The sequence below is a fragment of the Macrotis lagotis genome, chromosome 1, assembly GCF_037893015.1.
Source record: "Macrotis lagotis isolate mMagLag1 chromosome 1, bilby.v1.9.chrom.fasta, whole genome shotgun sequence".
Classification (NCBI taxonomy): Eukaryota; Metazoa; Chordata; class Mammalia; order Peramelemorphia; family Peramelidae; genus Macrotis; species Macrotis lagotis.
This window is the reverse complement of record NC_133658.1, coordinates 887,887,419-887,908,887: the sequence shown is the minus strand read 5'-3', so window position 1 is coordinate 887,908,887 and position 21,469 is coordinate 887,887,419. Positions and strand designations below refer to the sequence as shown.

The following is a 21,469-nucleotide window of genomic DNA, read 5'->3' as shown; positions in this document are numbered from 1 at the left end:
CCAGATTGATCTATAAGTAAACTACATCAAATATTTTATTTTTTTTTTTAGGTTTTTGCAAGGCAAACAGGGTTAAATGGCTTGCCCAAGGCCACACAGCTAGGTAATTATTAAGTGTCTTAGACTGGATTTGAACCCAGGTACTCCTGACTCCAGGGCTGGTGCTTTATCCACTACATCACCTAGCCGCCCCTACATCAAACTTTTGAAAAACAAACCATTCCATACTAAATAAACTATTTGCTAAAATAGAGAAAGAAGACATCTAACAAAATTCCTTATGAGATCAAAATAATTTTGATTACTCCAGAAGGAAGAGTTCAAACAGAAATAAAACTATAGACTAATACACCGACATTTTTTGAGTGGGCTAAGGATCAGGACCTTTGATTTTATTGGTGTGGGCATAAAAGCATTCTTTTTTTTGTTTTTTGTTTTTAGGTTTTTGCAAGGCAAATGGGGTTAAGTGGCTTGCCCAAGGCTACACAGCTAGGTAATTATTAAGTGTCTGAGGCTGAATTTGAACTCAGGTACACCTGACTCCAGGGCCTGTGCTTTATCCACTATGCCACCTAGCCACCCCCATAAAAGCATTCTTAATTCATCTATAATTTAGGAAGATTTTCACTACTCTGAGCATGATATGACTGGTTCTTGGTCAAAAAGCATGCATGAGACAGATACAGGACTTATCCTTGCTGATGCAGAATATTTTTTTTTGAATGTTGATACATATTCTTTTTTTTAAATTTTTATTTACTATTTATTCTCATTTTTGTGCAAATGCTTTTTTATACATTAATAAAATATTCTTATTTAAGAGGAAACAAAATACCCCTCCCCCCATAAACATAGACTCGCTTGAGCAATAAAGGGGAGAGAAAAAAAAATTAAAATTAAAAAAATAATAGTAATAATTGTAGGTATGGCCAGGTGGCTCAGTGGACGGAGCACCAACCCTGGAGCCATGAGCACCCAAGCCCACATCCAGCCCCATACACCCAACAATCACCCAGCTGTGTGACATGTAAGCCACCTGAACCCCACTGCCCTGCAAAAACCAAAAAAAGGAAAAAAAAAGACCCAAAATAAAATAAAATAGTAATAATAGTAGGGGTGGCTGGGTGGCGGACAGAGCACTGCCCTTGAGCCACGAGCACCTAGGTCCAAATCCGGCCTCAGACACCCAAGGATCACCCTGCTATGCAGCCCCAGACAGGCCACCCAGCCCCATTTGCCCTGCACCCCCCCAAAATAATAATAATAGTAAAAGATGTGCTTGAGTCTTTGTTCCAACAGCAACAACTCTGTTATGGGTAGATCACATTCTTTATGATAAGTCTATCGCAGAAGTTACTTCGATATTTTTCCACCATTTGCCATTGCTGATCACAACTCCCTCCTTTCTTATTTCTCCACTACCATGTACTATATTTTCTCTCTCCTTTCACTCTGACTCTGCTGTAGGGTAGCTGAGTGGCGCAGCAGACAGATCCCCAGCTCTAGGGCCAAGAGGCCCTGAGCCCCTATACCACCCCTTAGGCCCAGCATCCACCTGGCCCTATGGTCCTGGACAGGCCTTCTAAGAAGTAAAAAAGAAAATGTATTATATCTGACCACTCTCCCCCCATGGCCCATCCTCTCCTCCATCACTCACACCCCCCCCCTTCCCCCTGCTCCCCCCTCCTTCTTACTCCAGATGTCTATACCCCATCGAGTATATATGCTGTTTGCTCTCATAGCCACCTCTGATGAGAGTGAAGATTCCCTCATTCCCCCTTGCTTTCCCCCCTTCCATATCATTGCAATAGCTCATTGTAATAAAGAAAAATCTTATTATATGAGATATCTTGGCCTATTCCCCCTCTCCTTTTTTTTCTCCCATTACATTTCCCTTTTTTCTGTTGACTCCATTTTTACACCATATTTTATCTTCAAATTCAGCTTTCTCCTGTGCTTCAACTATAAAAGCTCCCTCTACCTGCTCTATTAACTGAGAAGGTTCATATGAGTATTATCAGTGTCATTTTTCTATGCAGGAATACATGCAGTTCATCCTCATTAAGTCCCTCATATTTCCCCCCTCTCCTCCAATCTCTGTGCTTCACCTGAGTCCTGTATCTGAAGAGCAAACCTTCTGTTCAGCTCTGGCCATTCCAACAGGAACATTTGAAATTCCCCTGGTTCATTGAAAGTCCATCTTTTTCCCTGGAAGAGGACATTCAGCTTTGCTGGGTAGTTCATTCTTGGCTGCATTCTAAGTTCTTTTGCCTTCCAGTATATTATATTCCAAGCCCTACGAGCTTTTAATGTAGTTGCTGCTAAGTCCTGTGTGATCCTGACTGCAGCTCCACGATATTTGAACTGTGTCCTTCTGGCTGCTTGTAATATTTTCTCTTTGATTGGGAGTTCTGGAACTTGGCTATAATATTCCTAGGGGTTGGTTTTTTGGGATCTCTTTCTCAGGGGGATCTGTGGATTCTCTCCATTTCTATTTTGCCCTCTGTTTCTACAATATCAGGGCAATTTTTCTGTAGTAATTCTTTGAAAATGACATCAAGGCTCTTTTCCTGAACATGACTTTCAGATATTCCAATAATTTTTAAATTCTCTTTCCTAAGTCTGTTTCCCACATCAGTTGTTTTTACAATGAGATGTTTCACATTTTCTTCTAATTTTTCATTCTTTTGGTTTTGAAGTATTGAGTCCTGATTTCTAGTAAATTCATAAATCTCCCTGAGTTCTATTCTTTGTCTGAAGGATTTGTTCTCTTCAGAGTTTTCTTATCTCTTTCCATCTGGCCAATTTTGTTTGTTAAGGCATTCTTCTCCTCAATAACTTTTTGAACTGTTTTATCCATTTGACCTAAGCTGGTTTTTAGCATGCTATTTTCTTCAGCATTTTTTTGGATTTCCTTGACTAGGCTGCTGACTTCATTTTCATGTTTTTCTTGCATCTATCTCATTTCTTTTCCCAGTTTTTCTTCTAACTCCCTCATTTTCAAAGTCTTTTTGAGCTCTGTCATAGCCTGAGCCCAATTTCTGTTTCACTTGGTATCTTTAAGATGCAGGAGCTTGTGCTTCCTCATCTTCAGACCAAGTATTTTGATCCTTCTTGGGCTCATATGCAAAATATTTCTCATTGGTGTTCCTCTTGTTTCTCTGCTTGCTCATTTTCCCAGCCTGAGCCTGGTTTTGGGGTGCTTCTTGAGCTTTTGGGACACTCCCACAAGGGTCTCAGTGTGTGAGGCTCTGTCCTCCCTCCTGGTCTGTGAATGACCATATGCACCCCCCTCTGCCATGGGGCTGAGGTGGAGAGGGCCTAGACTGTGATCAGGATCTGAATGTGGTCAGAGCCCCAGAGTCCTGTTCCAGGGGCAGAGGACAGAGCTCCACAGTTTCTCTTCACTCCCCTCCCTCAGCTCAATGGGCTCATGCCCTGGGGGCTCCTGCTTACCAGCTCCACCTGCTTCTGTTCCTGGCCATGCTGCTCTGCGTGCCCTGAGGGCTGGGCTTCACATGCTAGCTCTGGCAGAAGACCCCAGCTGTTCCCCCAATTTGTGCCCAGTGCTCCCCCGGGGTGTAGCTCAGGAAACTCCCTAGCTGTTGTGAGCCATGGCCCCCCAGTGCCCTGGGGCTGCCTCCAGGAGGCTGAAGTTCCTTCGCTCTGGCAGACCACTCCTCTGGCAGGCCACCCCTCCAACCCCAGGGAAGCAGAGCCTTTCTGCTCTTTTCCAGGTTACCTTGAGTAAGAGAACTGCCTCACTGGATCCCTCTGTGGGTTCTGTCTCTCGAAAATTTAGTTAGAGTCCTTAGCTTATAAGTTTTATGAGAGAGCCCCTAAGACATGATCCGTTCTTGTCACCATCTTGGCTCCACCCCTCGCTGATGCAGAACATTAAATAAATATGATTTTTGTCCTTAATTCTTGAAGCAATCCATGATCTCATAGAGGTACTGGCATGACAAACACATGAACTGGATTTGAGTGAGGGGGGCTGTGCTCAGTCACCAACCTCACTTTCTCCTCATATGGATCCAATGGTCAGATATGAATCAGAACACCTGATTCAGGGTGAAGAGATTTGCCCAAGGTCACACAGCAAATGAGTATCAAGTTTCTAAGGCTGGATTCGCACTTCCATCCTCCTGACTCCAAGGTCTGTGCTCTATTCTCTGTGCCACAGTCAGTTCCATGTGATAGATATGCTACCCCAAAACACTGAATGATACAAAATCATGCAATTAAAAACTATGAAAACTTTTAGGGAAAATGGTGCTAGAGACAACCCTCAAAATTTTGTCAGTAACACATAAAAAAGATAAAAGTCTAAAATGATAGCATAGTTTTTTTTAAGAGTTAAGGGGAGGGGCAGCAACCTGAGTTCAAATATGACCTCAGACACTTAATAATCACCTAGTTGTATGGCCTTAGGCAAGCCACTTAACCCCACTGCCTTGAAAAAAAAAAACCCCTAAAAAAAAAGTTAGGGAGTTAAGAAATAAGAATTACTTCAATCACTAGTGCTGACTCTGAATGAGCAGGGGATGGGGGAGGGACAGGGGTGGCAGGAACTGGCCTTCGCTGTCCCAGATGACATACTCTCCATCTTGGTATCTAAAGGGTGGTGAACTTGGGCGTTACTGTTAAGGGGGGGCATTTTTTGAACTCTCAATTGTTTCTCAAGGAAGAAATCATGCAAAAGCAATTTGAAATTTATGTTATGGAGCAGCTAGGTGGTGCAGTAGATAAGAGCACTCAGATACTTAATAATTACTTAGTGTGACCTTAGGCAAGTCACTTAACCCCATTGCCTTGCAAAAAACAAAAGAAATTCATGCCCAAATTCTCATTGGTTTGTGATTTTGTAATTGTAGGAGAACTCACTACAGCAAAAGCATACTAAAAACCTATTTGTTATAACCAGGGTTGGATTTATATCAGCACTGGATGGCTGGTCCAACATTAAAATGAATATGAACACAATCATATCAAAAACAAAATAAAATAATACCAATAAAATACATAATAGCAGATGCAGAAAAAGCCTTCCATAAAAAAGTCATTTATGCTAAAAATCACAAGGACATGACTAAAAGAATCTACATAAAACTAAGTGTCAGCATCTTATGCAACACAGGAAGGTTGGATAAGTTTCTAGTAAGAGAGGGATGAAATGAGGATGTCCATGGTCACATGTAAATCCTGAGAAATTGTCTGAGGGACTAAGAGGTCAAGGACTTGTCTGGGATCACGGGGTTTATAGAGATCAGAAGTTGGTATTCAATGTCTTCCTGACTCAGAGTCTGACACGCAACCCACTGTGCCATGATGCCTCCCAGAAAGCAATAAAAGAAAAAAAATAAGAACAAGCAGGGACAAAGAAAGCAAAATCATCTCTATTTGAAGATAATATGATAGAGATTATTTAACCCTGGAAAATAAACAAAAAATTAATCAGGTCAAAGAAATCTTGAAGTTGGAAAGGTCCTTACAATTCATTTGTTCCACTTCTCATGGAAAATGTGAGTCTCTATGCCTATTTCCTCTAAGTAGCCACTGGGGCTGCGCATGGGAAGACTCTGGACTAAGTAGCCAGTTGTAACTGATGGAAAGCCTACACCTCTGGAATCACTGGTCCTATTCTGCTCTCTGTACTGGCAGCTAATGAAGTCTCCTCAGAAACTCTACCATCCTAGATCACTTTCCCCAGGATTCAATCTAATTTGTTAAGGCCCATTTAAAAATGTAGAACCCAGACTGGCACAAATACAGCAAACAGGGTCTGGTCTTTATTCGAGTCACTACATGTTTACTTAGCCCTCTTTATGAGCCTCAGGCTCTCACCTCTAAAATGGGATTGTGGAACAATACTCTTACTACCTATGCCTTCCAGGACCACTATGAGGAGAGTAATTTTGTGAAGAGTAAAGTATGACAAAGGTTGTGATTAAGGAAAATGCTGCTCAGCTTCCCTCTAGATTTTTAGGCAGCTAGTCACCAGATTGATCTACAGACTCCCAGGGCTTTTTGGTATGAATTGTCACAGCATCCAAAGTCATACTTGTACTCAGAGTGCTACTCATCAACTCTTAAAACTTTTTAAAAGACAAACATTAGTTCATTTTGCTATTTTCCTTCCATCTTTCAGAATACTTTGAAATTTAATGCTGGATGAATATCAGTGATCTTGTCTTATAAGGCATTTTGTGGGGAGGGAAAATGGAAGCCCTAGAAGCTGGATAGTAAGTATTGGGGGAAATGTCAGAAAAGGAGGAAGTTGAGTTGAACCCTGAAGGAAACATGGTATTCTGAGAATCAGAGGTGAAGAAATACATCCCAGATATGGGGAACAGTACAAAGTCATGGAAGTGCTAAGTATGAGGGAAACTAATCCCCCCCCCCACTCCAAATGTCAGTTTGGACAGGGGAGTAATTTGCAATAAGACTGGAAAGGTGGGCTGGGGGGGGGGCAAGACTGGGGGCAGCTTGGCCTTTAAAGCAGAGGAGTTCATATTTGATCCTGGAGGTAATAGGAAGTTATAAGAATTTACAAGGCGGGGAGAATACAGAGGAAGTGCAAATGCTCATACTTAGGGACTACAAAATCAATGATAGGGGCAGTTAGGAGGCATAGTGGATAGAGCATCAGTCCTGGAGTCAGATGGACCTGAGTTCAAATGTGACCTCAGACACTTGATACTTAACTAGCTGTGTGACCTTGGGCACTTGACACCAGTGCCTCACCAAAAAAAGAAAAAAAAAAAGGAAATGAATGATAAACAAGAAAGGAGACTGAAAAAGGAGTAGCAACATAAATGGGAAATGAACCAGTATGGTCATGAAAGCCAAAAATGAAGAGTTTCTAAGATCAACACAGTTAACCTTTATCAAAAACTTCTAAGAAGTCAAAGATAAAGACAAAAAAGATCTGAAGCTCAGGGATGGGGCCAGGACACATTAGCCTTGAAAAGAAGGGTCACCAGGTCTTCAGAAACTGTTGCAGAGGACGAGAAAACTATAGAAGAGTTTTAAAGAAGAGTACAGTGGAGCATGAGTATCTGCTGAGAAATGACTGGAGGGAGGCTTAAAGCAGTGATTTGGATAGCATCAAAAGAGAGTGTGAGGAGCAACTAGGTGGTGCAGTGGATAGAGCACTGGCCCTGGAGTCAGGGCGACCTGAGTTCAAATCCAGCCCCAGGCACTTAATAATTACCTAGCTGTGTGGCTTTGGGCAAGCCACTTAACCCATTGCCTTGCAAAAACTTTAAAAAAAAGTGTGACAAAACAAGTAATTGAGGAAGAATAAAATGATTACTGGGCAGCAAGGAGGATCCAGTTGAGATCAGTTAAAACAAATGGACTCAGTTGCACAGCATCATGATTTTATTCAGCAGCATGAGAATAGGGCAGAGAAGTAGATGGTGTAGGAATGATTCAAGATTAAGAACTAGTAGGTCTGGAATGGTGTGGTAAGGCAAGAGGGGAAAGGGGTTCCAGGGAGAGAAGTATACTTGAACTTATTTATTTTTTAGGTTTTTGCAAAACAATGGGGTTAAATGGCTTGCCCAAGGCCACATAGCTAGCTAATTATTAAGTATCTGATTTGAACTCCGGTACTCCCGACTCCAGGGACAGTACTCTCCACTAACGCCACCTAGCTGCCCCTGAACTTATTAACTACAGAGTGTGAAGAAGGCAAGAGATAAAGACACAGAAAGAGTGGTAGGAGACCAAAGGTCTCAGTAAGGATAAAGATTTAGGAGGAATAAGATAAGAGAGATTTAAGACAGTGGGATTATGACCTGAGAGAGAATTTCATTATCACAATAATGGGTAATGATGAAATTTTAGATATGACCTACTGCCAGCCCCAGTGGTTGGGATACAGGACAGATCATGGGAGTTGAAAGGCCCATGTGTTTAAATCCAGTATAGTGACATGGTGGTCTGGGATAGGTCTTCAATGAACTACCCATTAAGGGCAAACTAATTTTCTCTTCTGGAGCCTTTTTTCTAGTTTGTAAGTAAAGGAGATCCCTTTCTTTACATTTTCCTCAGAATTGGCTCTCTGGCAATTTCCCCAGACACTTGATTAATCACATTTTTCTCTCTTCTTACTTATATGAAAACTTTCTAGTTTCTCCAATTCCAATAGACTTCCATTTCTGCATACGGTAAATTGCCCCTTGCTGCCTTTGAGAACTGCCAAACATATGGGCTTAAATGGCTTTTCTTCTTTTGCAAAATTATCCTGTCAGCCAACTCACAAAAGCAGTTTTATGACCTCAGAATCATTCCCACAAAACCAGACTGAAGTCATCATCACCATCTCCCTCTGAGAGGTGTACCAATTAACCACAACAGCAAAATAACTTCTCAACCGACCCCTACCTCCGAATACAAATAACTCTGATCTTTCAGATGACTGAATAAAAAATCATAAACTCTCTTGTAAATTTTTTGTGATTATTTAGCACTTATGTGAAACATATGCCCAGATACAGTATTTCAAAAAGCATTTCCAATGAAATTGAATTTGAAAAAGGAATCAAAGAATCCATACCAGAAATGTACCCATTTTAAAAGGCAAAAGCAGCATAGAGGTAAATATAATTTGTGCACTAAGGTTTGGAAAGCAGAAGAAAAAAAATTAAATAGCCCAAGAAATTAATGTCACAGTTTAGGAACAAGGCATCATGTCATGGGATCAGCAAAATAATATAGCAGCTTCCCTAAGAGATGACAGGCCAGGACTGAACAACAACCCTAAACTAAATATTCTATGCTATATGGGTATTAACAAAAGAAAAGAGTGAAAATAATCAATATGAACTGAAAAGGTTGCAAAACAATCCTGTGGCATGATTTTAATCTCAAAAAAGCAAGAAGTGCTGATAGATTATGCAAATTAAATAGATTTTATTTCTGTATTCTGAGGTCAAGAGAACAGCCACACTTGTCACAATGGACTCAATAGTCTTATATATTCTACCTCAATGAATCACACTGCATATCTGACTGTAAATGCCTTCTCCCAAACCCAGCTAAAGAATGAAAGACAGCTAAATATACTCTTTGTTCTTACCCTGCAAAAGCATCTAAAGATTACATTCTGTATTTCACAGAGCTGCATTAAGGAAACCTCAATCCAGCTAAAATGAAAAAAAAAAAAAAGTTTTCTTTGGCTTCCCATCTTTCTTCAGCAAGATGGAGAACAGGCCCCTGGATACTAGTGACCTTAGAAGCAAAGGGGGTGTACAACAAGGCTCTTCTTAACCTGACAGTTCATTAAGAAAACTCTTTTGGCTGAGTTGATTAAATCATGGACACAAAGGGAGTATGGATAGATGGATGGATGGATGGGGGGAGAGAGAGAGAGAGAGAGAGAGAGAGAGAGAGAGAGAGTTAGTTTCAAAATCTATCTGAATGTTTACAGAAACCTATCAGTCAGGATTAGGTGTTATGTGCATCTAGAAAGCCATTACATTAAGTGGGTGCTAGATTAGAAATCCGATCTGATGAGAAAACATTAATTTTAATTTAATTTATTCTTTTGTTTTTGTAAGGCAATGGGGTTAAGTGATTTCCCCAAGGCCACACAGCTAGGTAATTATTAAGTGTCTGAGGCCAAATTTGAACTCAGGTTGTCCCGACTACAGGACTGATGCTCTATCCACTGCGCCACCTAGCTGCTGAAAACATTCATTTTAAACAGAAAAGCCATTTTTCCTTTATCCTCCAGTGACCTGTCATCTTTATTTAGTTGTTTTCTGCTCTTTTACTGTCATTCACACAGGCCCTTTTTCTTGACCCTGTGCTGAATACATGGTATTTGCAATATGGTGACTCAAATAAAAATCTGCTGATGGTGTTAGGAGGCTGGGATTTGGCTGAAGGTTCAAACTAAAGAAGAAGCTGAAGAAATGAAGGACAAAGGCTAAAATTCTGAGACTTGCTCCTTTCCTTAAGCCCTAGCAAAGGGGGATGAGTGTTCAGGCTCTGAGCTTTCTAAAAGCACTCTATCTCCTGGAGGATCTTCCCTCTTATCTTTGGCCTCCCTTCCTCCTACCACCTCTCTGTCAGATCCTCTAAGTCTTCTTTGCTCCAAGTCACATCTGTTAGCAGTAGGCAGCCCCCAGGGCTCTATCCAAAGCCTTCTCTTCTTTTCTCACTTTGGTGAGCTCATCCAACTATCATTTCTACTAAGATGATTTTCAAATGTATCTGCCAGCCTAACCTTTCTCCTTATCCCTAGTGTCACATCTCCAACTGGTTCCTGAACAATTCAAACTGGAAGTCTTACACATATCTGAAACTCAACATGCACAAAAAAAATGAATTCATTATCTTCCCATCCAGACTTCTGTACGACTGCATTATCTTTTGGAATGGACATGTTCTATGGAAGTGTTTTGTGACTACTGTCCTCTCCCACTTCCCCCAGGCTCACAACATCATTCTCAATACTCTCATTCTTCAGAGCCAATGAGGTGCCCATTTCTCAAAGATGTCCTCTGTCTCCTCTGACACTACCCCCACCCTGGTGAAGGCTTCGAGTCCTTGTATACCTGGACTATTACAATTGCCTGCTGGTTATTCTCCTTGATTCAAACAGAGCTCTCTCCACTCCAGTCCACCTTTCACTCTGATGCCCAATTGATCTTTTTTAGGTTTTTTTGCAAGGCAAATGGGGTTAAGTGGCTTGCCCAAGGCCACACAGCTAGTTAATTATTAAGTGTCTGAGACCAGATTTGAACCCAGGTACTCCAGACTCCAAGGCTGGTGCTTTATCCACTGTGCCACCTAGCCACCCCCCCCCCCCCCAAATTGATCTTAATGCTCAAGTCTGACCATGTCACTGTCACTCCCATCCAGTCAACTTCAGTGGCTACCCATTCCCTCCAGGATCAAACAGAAAAACCATAACTGTTTCTTTCCTATCTCTCACCCTGACAACCCTGACCCACAACTATACCCACACACCCCTTTCACATTCTCTGTGATCCAGTGACACTAGTCCCCTTCCTTTTCCATCTCAAGACTCTGGGCATTTCCCTGGCTGTCCCATTTGTATGTCCCCTCTCCTCCTTCTCTCCATGAGCCCTTCACCAGTCCCCGGGGAAAGCCGATGGCCTTCCCTCTGTTGATTCCTTTTGTACCTTGTTTACACAGTGGTCTGCATGCTGCCTTCCCCATTAGACTGTAAGCCCCTCAAGGGGCAGGGCTTGTCTTTGACTTTTCTTTGTACCCCCAGCACTTAATATAACTTCTGACTCATTATCGATACCTAATAAATGCTTGTTGGTTGACTGATGCCAGGAATTCTGTCAGAGCTTCACCTTTCAATAGCACAGGTACCCAGGTCTCTGTTTGCCTTTTTACTGGCGGCGGGGGGTGGTGGTGGTGGTGGTGGTGGTGTAGGGCACAGTGACAGTTCTTATGGCAGGCAGTGGCTAGAACTATATTTCTCTTTGGTTTCCCCCCCCCCCAATCCTTACCATAAAGTTAATTCCTTTCCTCATAAGCCCCAAACTTTCTAAACCCTTCAGCACATCTTGAAAATCAAAACAAAACTCTAAAACAGAATAAAAGATCCAGATCAAAAAAGGAGTGCCTTATAGCTGACATCTGGTTATCACTCAACATTTCTGGTTAGAAAATGTTTTATTTATTTGGAAGCAGTTTATGGAAGTAGTAAAATGTTGGAAATTTTAAAATAACTTGCGTTCTTGTATGAAATGATCACAGCTGTGCTCCCTCATTCCACAGGAACATGGCCCGGAGACACATTTCCATAGAATTCCAATAAGCAATTGCTGTAAACACCCAGATGGCTAATTTTATCACAGGACACAGAGGCTCAGGATTACAATGCAGCTCTTTCCCTTTCATTGCTCCAACTGAAGAAGCAAAGCTTCCAGACTAAATGGTAAAAATTCTAAAGCCAGGAAGCAGGTCTCTCCCTCTCTGTTTCTCTCCATTCAGATATTTTTCTGCAGATGCACTGACCCTAGACACAGGATGGGGAAACTACTGGAGTGAATCCAGAATTGGGAGAGAGGGAGAAGAAGAGGAGGGAAGAGAAGATGTCTGTGATGGGACCAGATGTCTTCAATCAATACATAAAGACCCCATGAATTTCCCCCAAATGCTACCAATCTCCTTCTTCCACCTGACCAAAAGGAATGCCTGACTAAAATTGAACACTGACTGGCAAAGTTAGCTAAAGGGCAAGGGAAGGTGTTGCTGTCACCAACATACTAGGAAATGCCATATAGAAACTGATAAAAGAGCACCCAATAGATGGCTAGATAGCTAGTTCTTTGTGGAGTCTTAAGGTCTACAACAAAATCAGTTTTCTAAAAGTTATAAGATCAAAAGATCAGATCTGATAAGCTATCATCAAGGTATCATTTTGTTCTGTTTTAATGAGAAGTTTTGGTTCCTTCAAATGTGGCTGAAAACTTTCCTTCTAATTCAAATCAATAAATATTAATCAAGGACTTGCCTGAATTTTCAATAGGACACAGTTGTTTCTTTCAAGGAGCTCATATGCTGAATCAAGACTGATCATGGAAGCCTGTAGTGACATTCCAAACCACGGAAGGGAATGGAAATGGAGGAAGGGAAGCAAATATAAGAGCCAGGTGTTGTCCAAAAGTCAACAAAAATGTGCATACCCTTTTATCCAGCAATATCACTACAGGGTCTATACCTTTAAGAGATCATGAAAAAGTGTAAAAATAATACTACAAAAACATTCATAGCAACTCTGTGGTGGCAAAGAATTGGAAACTGAATGAATGTCCTTCAGTTAGGGAATGGCTGAACAAACTGTGGTATATGTATGTCATAGAACACTATTGTTCTATTAGAAACCAAGAGGGATAAGAATTCAGAGAAACCTGGAATGATTTACACGAACTAAGGCTGAGTGAGATGAACAGAACCAGAAGAACAGCAACATGGGCATAATGATGATCAACCTTAAAGGACTCACTCACTCCATCAGTGCAACAATCAGGCACAATTGAGGTATCTGTGATAGAGAATACCATCTGTATCCAGAGAAAGAATTGTGTGGAGTTTGAACAAAGACCAAAGACTATTAACTTTAATTTTATTTAACATTTTTTAAAGGATTTTTTTGCAAGGCAAATGGGATTACGTGGCTTGCCCAAGGCCACAGAGCTAGGTAATTATTAAGTGTCTGAGGCTGAATTTGAACTCATGTATTCCTGACTCCAGGGCCGGTGCTCTATCCACTGCACCACCTAGCTGCCCCATATAAACTTTAATTTAAAAAAACCGTTATCTTATTATGTAATTTTGCTATCTCTTATTTTTTATTTTTTCCTTGAGGATATGATTTCTCTCTCATCACATTCAACTTAGATCAACATATACCAATGTAAAGACTAACAGACTGCCTTCGGGGGGGGGGGGTGCAGAGGTGGGAAGTTAGATTAGGCAGGAAATTGTAAAATTCAAAATAAATAAACAAATTAAAAAAAAAAAAGAAGAGCCAGGTGTTGTTGTTACAAGTGCTTTTGTAAAAATCTCATTTGATCCTTAGAACAACCCTGGGTGTAAATGCAATTATCTCCATTTTCCAGTGGAGGAAACAGAGGTTGCATGACTTGCTCAGGGTCACACCATTCTGAAGTGGTCTGAGATTTAAATTCAGTTTCTTCTGAGTCTAGACCAGAGCTCTTTCCATGGTAGCACCAGCTGCCTCAATGTAACCACAGGGGCTCCCTGCCATGCAGTCCTGGAGGCAAGGACATGGTCTTGGCAGGCTATTTTGAGCACTCCTCTTACTGACCACAGTTGGATACTGAATTAGGCAAGTTGAATTAGCCTGTAAGTACTACTGGCACCCCTACAACATTGGGAATTGTTCACCATCAGGTTGGAAAAGAAACACCATACATCCTCTCCAGAAAAATCAAGGGAGGAAATGTTAAAATATAGAATCCTGAGCTTGGTACTGTTCACTGTGTTTAAATAATTTAAGCTTCACTAGTGATTTGGATGAATGAAGGGAGTGGGCTCTGGTTGATGACAAATCAGAACTTGTGCTCCTAAAACCAGCTGTCCCAATGATGGGAATCTTTCTTTAAACGGACTGTAGAAATGAAGTTTGGAACTTCCTGCCAAGATAGATTCCTGAATGGAAGGGAGACTGCCCAGCCCCCACCACTACCTTCAGTTTAACAGAGACCTTACATTCATCAGACCAAATATAATCACAGAATCCAATGAGAAGCCACAGAAAATGGCATCTTCCATCCCAGAACAGAACAAAAAGTCAGTCAGAAGCCCAAGGACAACAGGAAAGGAGGTATTCCCCCTCAAGAAAAGTGAGTACCAGAGATGAGCAAGACTGTGTTCAGAGGCAGCAAAATCAAAAGACTCATCTGAGAAAATCCCAGGTGGTCTGAATGCTCCAGCTTTGGGAAGTCCCAGGAAGAAGTAAGCAGCAGCACACTCAAATCTTTAGAGGTGCTGAGGTTTCTACCACTCTTATCTTGATTCTTCAGAAAGAACTCTAAATTGGAGGTAAATATCAGCACAGGAAGGCCTAGGTTTCAGGGCAAGACCTCCAGGGTCTATTATCCCATGCAGAATTAACAGCAGAGAGCAGATATTGGTCTTCTCACAAAGCCCCAATTCAGGAACTAAGCTGGAGAGATGAGTAAATCAAGGAAAACAACAACCAGTATCAAAATTTATTGTAAATCTAACTCCATAACAACTGCTAAGAGAGACTTAAAGGAAAAAATGGATTTTCCACAAGGGCTCCATGAAGACCTAGAAGAAATGAAGTAAGAGATAAAGAAATCAAATAAAAGCTTTTGAGTTAAGAATTAGAAAGATAACAAGTAACTTAGAAGAGAAAGTGGTAAATCTTACTCATGTAATAGGCTCCTTGTAAACTAGAACAAAACCAAACCACCAATTCCTTAAGACATTAAAATTAAAAGATTGAAAAAAATAGAAGAAAATGTATGTTCTCTGATATTAAAAACAACTGAATGGAAAAACAGATGAAATTGATAATTTCAGATTATCATATCATTCAGTATGCCCATCCTTGAATTCCCCAATGTCAGTACAGTGACTGGCACAGTAAGGAGCCTAAGAAATGTTTACAGATTTCTGATGCTATGAAAACCATAGTTTGCTTGTGTTTGTTTTTTTTTAAAAGCCTGGACATTCTATTTTCAGACATAAATGAAAACAGTCCAGATGTATTAAAATCAGAAGACAAAGTGAAGATAGAAAGAATCCACTGATGACCTCCTAAAAGGCATTCCCAAAAGGAAAAGTTCCAGGAATGCCACAGGCAAAATTCAAAGCTCCCACATCAAAGGAAAAATAATACACAAGTTCAGAAAGAAGCAATTTAAAAAAATACAGAGGAGCCTATAGTCAAGCTCACATAAGATGCAGTTGCTTCAACTAAAAATGGAATTTTTGGAACGTAATATTCCAAAAACAAAGAAGATAGACTTACAACCAAGAATAACTTTTCCTGCAAAATGGAGGAAAATCTGAGAAAGAAAAATTGCATTTTAATAGGACAGAAGATTTGTGAGCATTGCTGTTGAAAAGACCAGAGCTGAGTGGGAACTTTGAAATAAAAACAGAAAAGTCCAGAGAAGACCAGAAAGGTGGAGATTTATCTGTGCAACTGAAGTTGGCTGAGATTGGAATGGGATGAAAGGCTAAGATTTTTACAAGGAGAGAAAGAACAAAGGTCCCTTTAGAACCTTAACATCTTCAAAGGGTATATAGGGAGTTAATATCTAAGTATGCTAGTATACTAAGGTGGAGGATGGGTTCTGTTTGGAGAATTTTAAGAGGGGGAAGAGAAAGAGAGGAAAGAATGTTTAGTGCAGCAAGTAGAGAGGGGGAACTTTCTGTTTCTCCTTCTTAGAGAAATAGGAGAAATAGGAACAAGGAGGAAGGGGGTGAGAATCATCTAAACCTCATTTTTACCTGAAGTGGACAAAGGAGGGTGGAAGAAACACATAGACAGTCTGCTGTAGAAATACACCAAACTCAACTGGGGAAATAAGTGGCAAGAGGGTAGGGAGCAGTCGGATGAGGAATTAGGAAGAAGGATCATAACTGAAAGGGAATTAACTTCAATCAAAATAAATTTAGTGATCCTGAAGAGGGAACTGAAGAGATAGGGGTGGGTGGGTGGGAGAGTAAGAGAAAAGAACTAAGATATTAAGGGGATATTGAGGAACTTCTTGGACACCTGGGGAAGGACTGAATCAGCTACAGTAGATAAATGTTCTGGAATGTTACACCCGACAATTCAAAGGGCAGATGGCAATGAACAAGGAGGGAAGTAGGCAGAACTAGGAGGACTACAACATTGTAAATTTTCTACAAGGACATTTTTATCTTCTACAAGGACAACAACATTATAAACAAACTGATTAAAGCAAGGACTAGCCATGTGGTCCACAGGAGAGGCCCCATGAGGAAGTCTGCTGCCCATTTCATGATAGAGACAGGATGGATGAGGTGGCTTGACAGACACGTGTGGACATGGCCACTGTGTGGATTCATTCTGCTTAACTATGCTTATTTGATACAGTTCTACAGAACCATTTACTATATGCCTGTGAAACCTGGACAGTCTATCAGCAATATGCCAGGAAACAGAATTGCTTCCATTTAAATTGTCTTAGGAAGATTCAGAAGATCACCTGGCAGGAGAAGATACCAGACACTGAAATCCTTTCTCAAGCTAAACTGCCTAGTGCTCTAACATCACTACAGAGAGTGTAACTATGATGGTCTGGACACATTGTTAGAGTGCCAGATGTATACTGTTTTATAGAGAACTCACACAGGGGTCAGAAGCAGCAATACCAGGATACCCTGAAGGTCTCTCTTAATTACTTGGGAATTGATTGGGCAGCATGGGAGTCACTGGCACAGGACTGCCCAGCATGGCATGCTCTCATCAGTGAAGGGGCTGGGCTCTATGAGAAGGGCAGAACTGAAGCAGCTCAAAGGAAACATGAGGTACTTAAGTTTAGAGTAACCACCCCAGGTGTTCACACGGACTATTTGTGTCCAACCTGTGGCAGGGCATTCCGAGCTCATATTGGTCTAATCAGCCACAGCTGGACACAATGTCATTTGTCTCTACGATAGGGATGTCATTTTGGCCTTCTTTGATAATGAAGGACAAGAAACAACCATTTGTCACAAAGGTCCTTTTCTTCCTCCCAATTCCTGCCCTTCCTTCCTTTCTTTCTCTTGGTTAATTAGGCAACAGAGACTGGGGAAAAAGGGAAAGGACTTACAATAGTTACCCCTCAAATAGATGCCTCTCAAAAAGAGGATTTGCTGAAATATTTCTTAAAATGGACAAAACTGAACAGAAGGAAGAATTTTTCAGAAGGAAGCACAGGCAAACAGATCAGTTTTGAAAGTAAAAATGCACTGTTGGGAAAATTGGAAGTTAGTTTGGCACAAACTTGGATTAGACCAACATCTCACACCCTATACCAAGATAAGATCAAAATGAGTACAGGATTTAGATATAATAGACAATATTATAAGCAAACTAGGAAATCAAGGAATAGTTTACCAGTCAGACCTATGGAAAGGAAGCAGTTTATGACCAAGAAAGAGATGGAGAACATCATTAAAAACAAACTAGATAATTTTGATTACATTAAATTAAAAAGCTTTTGCACAAAACCACTGTAACCAAGATCAAAATAAATGTAGTAAATTGGGAAACAATTTTTACAACTAGTATTTCTGACTTAGTTTCTAAAATATAGAGAAAACTGAGTCAAATTTATAAAAAAACCAAGCCATTCCCCAATTGACAAATAGTCAAAGGATATGTATTTTTTTGTTTTGTTTTGTTTTTACAAGGCAATGGAGTTAAGTGGCTTACCCAAGGCCACACAGCTAGGTAATTATTAAGTGTCTGAGACTGAATTTGAACTCAGGTACTCCTGACTCCAGGGCTGATGCTCTATCCACTGCACCACCTAGCTGCCCCAAGGTCAAAGGATATGTAGAGGCAATTTACAGATGAGGAAATCAAAGCAATCTAGTCATATGAAAAACTGCTCTAAATAAATACTTATTAGATAAAAACAAATTAAAGCATCTTTGAGGTACCACCTCACAACTCCTAGACTGGCCAATATGACCAGAAAAGACAGCGATCAATGTTGGAAGGAATGTGGGAAATCTGGGACACTAATACATTGTTGGTGGAGCTGTGAACTCATTCAACCTTTCTGGAGAGGAATTTGGAATAACGCCCAAAAGGCAATAAAAATGTGCATACCCTTTGACCCAGCAATACCACTCTGGGTCTGTACCCTGAAGAAATCATGAAAATGGGTAAAAACATCACTTGTACAAAAATATTCATAGCAGCCCTGTTTGTGATGGCAAAGAATTGGAAATCGAGTGAATGTCCATCAATTGGGGAATGGCTGAACAAACTGGTATATTTATGTAATGGAATACTACTGTTCTATTAGAAACCAGGAGGGGTGGGAATTCAGAGAAACCTGGAAAGACTTGCATGAACTGATGCTGAGCGAGATGAGCAGCATCAGAAAAACAATGTACAACCTAACAGCAATATGGGGGTGATGATCAACCTTGATGAACTTTCCCATTCCATCAGTGCAACAATCAGGGACAATTTTAGGGCTATCTGTGATGGAGAATACCTCTGTATGCAGAGAAAGAATTGTGGAGTTTAAACAAAGACCAAAGACTCCACCTTTAATTTTTTAAAAAAAGGTTACCTTATTATGTAATTTTGCTATCTCCAATTTTAATCCATGTATAGCATGGAAACAATATAAGGACTATCAGATTGCCTTCTGGGGGTGGGGGTGGGGTGGGAGGAGGGAAGTGAGATTGGGGGAAAAATTGTAAAATTCAAAAAACAATAAATATATATATATATATTATTTAAAAAGAAGGTAACATGCAAAATTTATCTACTTTAAAAAAAGCAAATGGTATGAAATGGAGATAGTGACCTTTTGTGTTCTGCTGTGTATGGAAATGCTCTTTCTTAAGTTCAGAACAATAAAAAAAAATTTCAAGAACCCTGGGGTTTATTCTGTCCCCCATCTCCAACCCATTCAACACTAAGAGGCCACCCTCCCCCAGTGGTGAAGATAGAAAGTCAAGACTCTGTTCATCCCATTTAAAGGGCCTCTGGCTCCAGAGTAGAAAGGAATGTCACAAGACAAAGTGGCTGAGGGAGCTCAGGGGAAGACTGGATAGTAGGGGACCCAGCAAGGCTTTAGTTTATACTTTATAAATGCCAAGGGGTTGGTTCTTCCTTTCCTCCATGTGGATCAAAAATGCTTCTGTCTGTGTCCCCATGAGTGGTTTCAGTGGCAGCTATTCTGGGATCTCTTTGTCCCACCCCATCTACATACTTTAGATAGGACATGACTTTTTTAAGATTTTATTTATTTTGAGTTTTACAATGTTTCCCCTGATCTTACTTCCCTCCCCCCACCCCCCACAGAAGGCAATTTGTCAGTCTTTACATTGTTTCCATGGTATACATTGATCCAAACTGAATGTGATGAGAGAGAAATCATATCCTTAAAGAAGAAACATAAAATATAAGAGGAAAGCAAGATTGGACAAAAAGATACCAGTTTTTTTTTCTAAATTAAAGGTAATAGTCCTTGGTCTTTGTTCAAACTCCACAGTTCTTTCTCTGGATACAGATGTATTCTCCATTGTAGACAGCCCCAAATTGTCCCTGATTGTTGCACTGATGGAATGAGTGTGTCCATCAAGGTTGATCATCACCCCCATGTTGCTCTTAGGGTGTACAGTGTTTTTCTGGTTCTGCTCATCTCACTCAGCATCAGTTCATGCAAATCCCTCCAAGCTTCCCTGAATTACTGTCCCTCCTGGTTTCAGTGTTCCATGACATACATATACCAGTTTGCTAAGCCATCTCCCAACTGAAGGACATTTACTTGATTTCCAATTCTTTGCCACCACAAAGAGGGCTGCTATCAATATTTTTGTACAAGTGAAGGACATGACTTTTTTTTAGGTTTTTGCAAGGCAATGGGGTTAAGTGGCTTGCCCAAGGCCACAAAGCTAGGTAATTATTAAGTGTCTGAGGCCAGATTTGAAATCAGGTACTCCTGACTCCAGGGCCGGTGCTTTATCCACTATGCCACCTAGGCACTCATAGGATATGACTTTTTTTTTGTTTTTGCAAGGCAATGGGGTTAAGTGGCTCACCCAAGGCCACATAGCTAGGTAATTACTAAGTGTCTGAGACCAGGTCCTCCTGACTCCAGGGCCGGTGCTTTATCCACTAAGCCACCTAGCCACCCATAGGACATGACTTTTAAAGGAAAAATTGCCATCCTTTACTCCCAAGAGACCTAGACCCACCCTCTGACAGACAACAAAGCTCTTCCCTCTATTCTGGGGCCTGTGGATGGCTGGGGCATGGTTTACCTTGGGGTTGGTTCGCTGCTGAAGCCTCCTCTCTTCTCGCTCTCTCTGTAGCCGTTCAAATTCTTCTCTGATTTCAGCAGGCGTACGCCTCCTCTCCACAATCTGTGAGCAGAGTGGAGGAAAGGAGGCTGTTAAAGATCCAAACATTAAAGACTCCTGTAGCAGCAGGGTACAGCTTGCCTTTTCTCCAAGAAGCCCAAGTGGGTCTTCACTTACTAAGGATAGCATCTTCTTTTTCACCAACATGCCAAGGAAGGGGGATCAGTGAAACAGATGTTATCAGTCTACCAACTCAACCATTTTAGAGTTCAGAAATCAAATTCAGATTCAGAGACCTGCCTGCCTTATGTTGAGTTAAAGAGGAAGAATAAAATCAGGAAGAGTCCAGGGGTTCTGACCTTCAGTCTGGGACATTCCTCTTGACCATAACCTTACCAGGCTGTCACTTCATGGGACATCAGTTATTCTCAAAGTGACAATTTTCCCCTTTCCCTCTAGAGAGAATTCAGAACAATTTTTTCCCCTTGGCTTAATTTTAGTAGCTTCTTTCTTATATTGTGACATTTTTCCATTTCAAGTCACAAGAATTTTAAGCAAATCTAATCATGTTTAAATTTCCTAATGAACTCCGGGCAACAAATATTAAAAATGTGAAGAGGCCAAGAACAATGAGATCTGTATGGTAGAAGGGAAGTCGATGCCAATCTCTTCCTGGAATGTTAGAAGTAACAATCAGATTGATAGGTGAATTTTATTTGGGTTTTGAAGGGAACCTTGGTGCCAGAATAGAATCTCAAATTAATGGATTCTTCCCACAATAAGATGAAAGGCTTTGTGTGAGTTCCTAAGAATTTAAAGAGTCTTGGGGTGAAATGGATGCTTACAATTAAATGGACATAAAATTCTAATACTTGACCCTGAAATATGGAACTGTAAAACTTGCAAAGTG

At 40.8% G+C, this 21,469-nt stretch overlaps 1 protein-coding gene across 1 annotated transcript in view; it reads right to left on the bottom strand.

Annotated features, from left to right (window-relative positions):
• Positions 1 to 21,469, bottom strand: part of DNAJC11 (DnaJ heat shock protein family (Hsp40) member C11) — a 75,920-nt gene that overhangs the window by 23,676 nt on the left and 30,775 nt on the right. Inside the window, exon 4 of the mRNA XM_074218575.1 lies at positions 20,521 to 20,622. Within this exon, the coding sequence (XP_074074676.1) occupies positions 20,521 to 20,622 (102 nt within the window). The remainder of the gene's footprint in view (positions 1 to 20,520; positions 20,623 to 21,469) is intronic.